This window comes from Sardina pilchardus, chromosome 24 (genome assembly GCF_963854185.1).
Source record: "Sardina pilchardus chromosome 24, fSarPil1.1, whole genome shotgun sequence".
Taxonomy (NCBI): domain Eukaryota; kingdom Metazoa; phylum Chordata; class Actinopteri; order Clupeiformes; family Clupeidae; genus Sardina; species Sardina pilchardus.
Window position 1 is genome coordinate 6,732,150 of NC_085017.1, and position 5,096 is coordinate 6,737,245.

The 5,096-nt window shown below is 51.3% G+C and overlaps 1 protein-coding gene across 2 annotated transcripts in view; it reads right to left on the reverse strand.

Moving 5' to 3' along the window:
• Positions 1-2,920, reverse strand: part of sp4 (sp4 transcription factor) — a 15,308-nt gene extending 12,388 nt beyond the window's left edge. The window contains exons 1-3 of one of the 2 annotated variants that reach the window (XM_062529628.1): positions 2,382-2,920; positions 1,906-1,982; positions 1-1,374 (exon numbers count right to left, since the gene is read on the reverse strand). The exon at positions 1-1,374 is cut by the window's left edge and continues 193 nt beyond it. In XM_062529628.1, the coding sequence (XP_062385612.1) occupies positions 1-1,374; positions 1,906-1,982; positions 2,382-2,388 (1,458 nt within the window). In that variant the 5' untranslated portion in view covers positions 2,389-2,920. Of the gene's footprint in view, positions 1,375-1,905; positions 1,983-2,188; positions 2,276-2,381 lie in introns of those variants that run through there. The other variant, XM_062529629.1, reaches the window with a different exon arrangement.
• Between the last annotated feature and the right edge of the window lie 2,176 nt (positions 2,921-5,096).

Below are 5,096 nucleotides of genomic sequence, written 5' to 3' on the forward strand. Positions count from 1 at the left end.
CGAGGCCATGGGCGCCAGCGTGAGCTGCTGGGGCATGGCGGCGTTCTGCACCTGCACCGTCTGCCACTGGATCTGCCCGCTGGGCGAGAGCGTGGGCGCCCGGATCAGCACCTGCGCCGCCGCCGGGTTCTGGAAGGCCTGCAGCTGCAGGTTCTGCTGCACCGGCTGCAGGGTCTGGCCCGGCTGCAGCTGGATGGAGCCCGGGACCAGCTGCTGCTGCTGGGGCTGCTGGATCTGGATCTGCTGCAGCATCGGGTGGCCCACGATGTGGAACTGCTGGATCTGCTGCTGCTGCTGCTGCTGGCCCGCCTGCTCCTGGCCCGCCGGCTGGAGCCCGTTGGTTTGGACCTGGACCACAGCCACAGGGTTCTGGTTCTGGCTGTCCGCCTCGGCCTGCTGGGTCTGGGCGTCCTTCTCCGAGCCGTCGGCGTCGGTAGTGGTCAGCGTACTGCAGTCCACGGCAGTCATGGCGGAGGCGTCGGTCGCGGCGGTGGTGGTGGTGGTGGTGACGATGCCGGAAGATTCCGCGCCGCCGCTGCACACCGCGATCAGGCCGCCGTTGGAGATGCTGCCGTCGGCCGACTGGACCAGCTGCACGGTCGCCCCGCCGCCCGCCATGTTGTTGATGACGGGCAGGGCGAGGGTCATGCCGCCGATGTTGATGGGCACCGTCGTCACCATAGGGGTCTGGGCGCCTTGGATGGTCTGCAGCTGGAGTGGGAAGGAGGGGCGAATCTGCAGGGGGATCTGGTTGGCGAGGTTCTGGGTGACAAGGTTGGCAGAGCCTGCCCGCTGTGGCGCGGCTAGGATGGCCTGGTTGGTACCCGCCGAGATCAGCTGTATTTGCTCGGGCTGTACGCTTAACGACGTGGCACTGGTGGGATTTATTTGGATCTGTTGACCGTCCGCAGTCTGGATGTGTGGTATTACCTGGTACTGGATGCCGCCAGTTGAGTTGGGCATATTTTGCACCTGGATGATTTGAAACTGCTGCTGCTGTTGTGGCTGCTGCTGCTGCTGCTGGAGCTGCTGTAGCTGCTGTTGTCCGGCCGTTACACTGTTAGCACCAATCACCTTAACTTTGCGTCCAGAGGCACTGTCGCTGGACGTGGCTGTGGCGAAAGTCACGCCGGCTTGCGTCAGGCTGTCCTTGGTAACGGTGGTGGGAGCGGAGGCGGTGATGATTTGCCAGCCGTTACCGGTGAACTGCGCGGGGACGAGCTCCAGCTGTTGTGTGGGGTTCTGGAGCTGCATGAGGCCCTGGCTGGGGTCAATGATGATCTGCTGCGGAACTCCTGACTGACCCTCGCCGGCCACGCCCCCTATCTTACTGCATGTGGCCGCTAGCAGCGCCAGTGGAGATGGCTGCGCGTCCTACAAACGCACGCACACGCACACGCACACGCACACGCACACGCACACGCACACGCACACACACACACACACACACACACACACACAGAGAGAGAGAGCGAGAGAAGAACTGTCAAAAACTGTGGGCGGGTTTACAGGAAGAGTCGGTGGGTGGGAGTGAACCACATTTTTTTTTCATTTCTCGGCAGAGATGGTTTACAAAATAAAACTAGGTCGCAGACAATTACAACACGGAACACTTGTATCTTTAAATAACTGATAACATGCTGCACAAGCAAAACTGCAACAATTATAAGGGTGATTGAAAAGCTCTGACAGAGTAACATGTTAGAAGATATATTAAAGCATATGCGCGTAAAGGAGAAAATATGACTCAAAAACTGCACATAGCCTAGAGGTTCACACACATCAACCGAACACATTCTGAGCCGCACACACATGCTGTGGAGGGGACGAAGCTACTACGGAACCAGGAAGTGCTTGCAAGGAACTGGACCAAGCGGCGAGGGCGAGGGCGAGTGTTTTGGATACCTGTGATCCTGAAGTTTTGCCCTTGTCACCTCCTCCTGATTTGCCTCCATCTGTTGCCATAGCTTCCTTCTTCAGATCTGTAAAAATGAAATAATAACCTATATTCAAAGCGACAACAGCCCGATAGCTATCATAGCCAAGGTGATCAACAACCTAACAAAGTAGATATTCTCGAAATAAAACAATTTATTTGAAAACATATTTGTGCTCCATGAGATGCACTAGGTGGCTAAAATGATACCAACGCGTGGTTTACAGTACGACCCAGCGCCAAGAAAAGTACCGTAAACACTGCTAAAGGAGCCTGTCTTTTGGCCACATTGCACAACCAAGATGGATCAATCGTGGGAACAAATAAAAGACAGTTAAATCCTGAACACATATAACATACTCAACAACAAAAAGCGGGCATAACGTTAACAGATTGGCGATGCCTAAAAAGAGGGGTGGAGACGGATGGGAGGGAGGGTACGTACCACTCATCCCGCATTAATAAAACCGGAGAGGAGTTGTTTAAGAAAAAAAGGCCGGACGCTGTGGAGGCAGAGGCAGGCTGAAGCCCGGAGAAGGACGGCCTATTTTTCCACGAATGGCTACTGCTAGGCTGTGGCGTAGCTCCTCCGACCGCTGTCTCTCTCTGGCTCTGACGAAAGACCCACCCGTCAGGAAGGGCGGTACCAAATGCAAAGCACAATTTGTACGCCAGTATATAACAGTAACGCTACAAAAAATATGTCCGGGCTCGTCACTTTCAGTTCCTCTCAGACGCTAGCTGAACGGAGCCGTGCAGGTGAATTTTCATTCCAGTGAAAAGAATAATCATCGTTGAAGTATGTCCACATCGAAGTTGCGACTGTCTACACCATGGTCCACCCACTTCCATTTAAATCTCAAGCGAACGCCAGACCTTTCTCTTGAGTAACAGCAGCCTGGTCGACTTGTCTAGCCTAGTAAAAATATCTGCTATTTTCCATTAAATAGTGGCATCTTAATTTTCTATATTGCACATGCACACTTTTTGATTCACAATTGCATTTGAGCTATAGAAAGATTGCTATGGCTTTTGTGGGCGGATGTTCTCCTCCCACATATTCAGATTGGATGGACCAACCTCACATGCGAAGGTTTATATGGGAGTTGTATTTGGTCTGCATTCGCCTTCAGATATGCTCCATTTCAGAAGACTACGTCTCCCATGGTACTTAGCGCTAAAAACAGTTAGAAGGTTGCTCTGGTGTAGTCATGTTCGGTTGAGTGGGAGAGGGAAGGGCGGTGACTTGGACGTTGTGGGGGTTGGGCAAATGGAAACGGGAGGGGAAAGCCAGGATTCTTGTAGCCTACGTCTACGGGGAAACCTTGCCTCTCACCCATCTCTCGAGTCACACGCCTACTTAGGTGTGCTGGCAAGGAGTTGAAGAAGCAGTGTTTTTTTTCCCGACAAGACTTACAGCAGGTCTGTGGCCTTTAGCTGTTCATTGGCCTAATATACCTAATAGACCCTTTAGCTGTTCATAGGCCTAACAGACCCTTTAACTGTTCATAGGCCTAATTTTGCCTAGAGAAAGGCAAAATCATGAACAAGAAGACAGGCTACCTCACCTACTATGCTGCTCAAATATCAAGTGCTACTTTAAGCAAATGAACTGTCAGGGCAGATGCACATCACCAGGAACTAGCCTGAGCTCAAACCAGTCCATGGTCAAACAAATCCACATAGCCTACTTTCAGTTTGTAGGGCCATTTCATATTGTTATCTAATCTGACAGAAGTGAAGCATGGTCTCTCCTAAGCCAATAAAAGTAATTATCACCGCAGTAGGCTACAGTACAGTAGCCTTGGCTAGCCAACTATATTGACAATGTTCTTGTGATAGCCTACTAAAATCTCTATCCTTTGCACATCAGCTAAGGGCTGCCAGGGGCTTTGGGTGAGATGCACTAGCTCCATGAGATCAGCCTAGCTAGTTTTCTGAGGTATGCATGCTGGGGTGAAACCTCTGGCTTTGAGAGAGGGAGGGGGAATGCACAGCCGGGGAACGGCACAGGGAGCGCATTCCATACACAAGGCTGTGAAGAGAGAGGAAAAAGTGAGAGAGAGAGGGGAGAGGGAGAGAGAGAGGGAGGGAGAGATAATAGAGAGAGAAGAGAGAGAGGGAGGGAGGGAGAGAGAGACAGAGAAATAATAGAGAGAGAGAAGAGACAGAGAGAAGAGAGAGGGCAGAGTAGGGCTTCTAGAAACAAATGGAAATCTTTTGTGGTAGACGTATAGTGGCCACGTTATTACACGGTTGTCACCGGCGCCTCACCTCTCTCGCCCTGACCCTTGAGACGCACGTTGTTGCCCAATGGCCGATCAGCCTCACACTGCTGCCCATGAGGACGTGACAGAAGGACGTGACACGCCGATGCCTCCCAACGACTTCCCCTTTCCACTCTCACCTCCACCCACACGCTCTCTCTCTCTCTCTCTCCTTCTATATCTCTCTTTCTCTCTATCTTTTGCTCTCTCTCTCCCCTCTGCTGTGTTTGTGTATTTGTACGTCTGTGTGACAGATGTTGTGTGTGTGTGTGTGTGTGTGTGTGTGTGTGTGTATGCATGTGTGTGTGAGTGTATGCTTGTGTGTGTGTGTGTGTGTGTGTGTGTGTGTGTGTGTGTGTGTGTGTGTCTGTGTCTGTGTGTGTGTGTGTGTGTGTGTGTGTGTGTGTGTGTGTGTGTGTGTGTGTGTGTGTGTGTGAGAGAGTGTATGCTTATGTGTGTGTGTGTGTGTGTGTGTGTGTGTGTGTGTGTGTGTGTGTGTGTGTGTGTGTGTGTGTGTGTGTGTGTGTGGAGCAGAAACTGTCTGTTTGGTTGGAATGACCCGTCCAGTGTTCCTCAGGAGCCGAGGGGCTGCTGGTCATCATGCAGATCAGATGCTTCAAAAAAAAAAAAAAAAACCCTAAGAGTTGTATGCATGATGCAGGCTTAAGATTACATAGAATATATTGTTCAGAGCTGTTGTAATTACTGTAATTAAGCAAAATGGCACGAGTGAGAGTGGCGTTGGTATCAGATATCACCATATGTGATTTGGCCTTCGGCAGGAGGCTGAAGGCCGAATGCCGCAGGTAATTACATGATAATTAATTGTAATTAGCCTAATACAATGTCTGCACTGGTATAGCAAAAATGTAGGCTAATCCTTAAAAAAAATA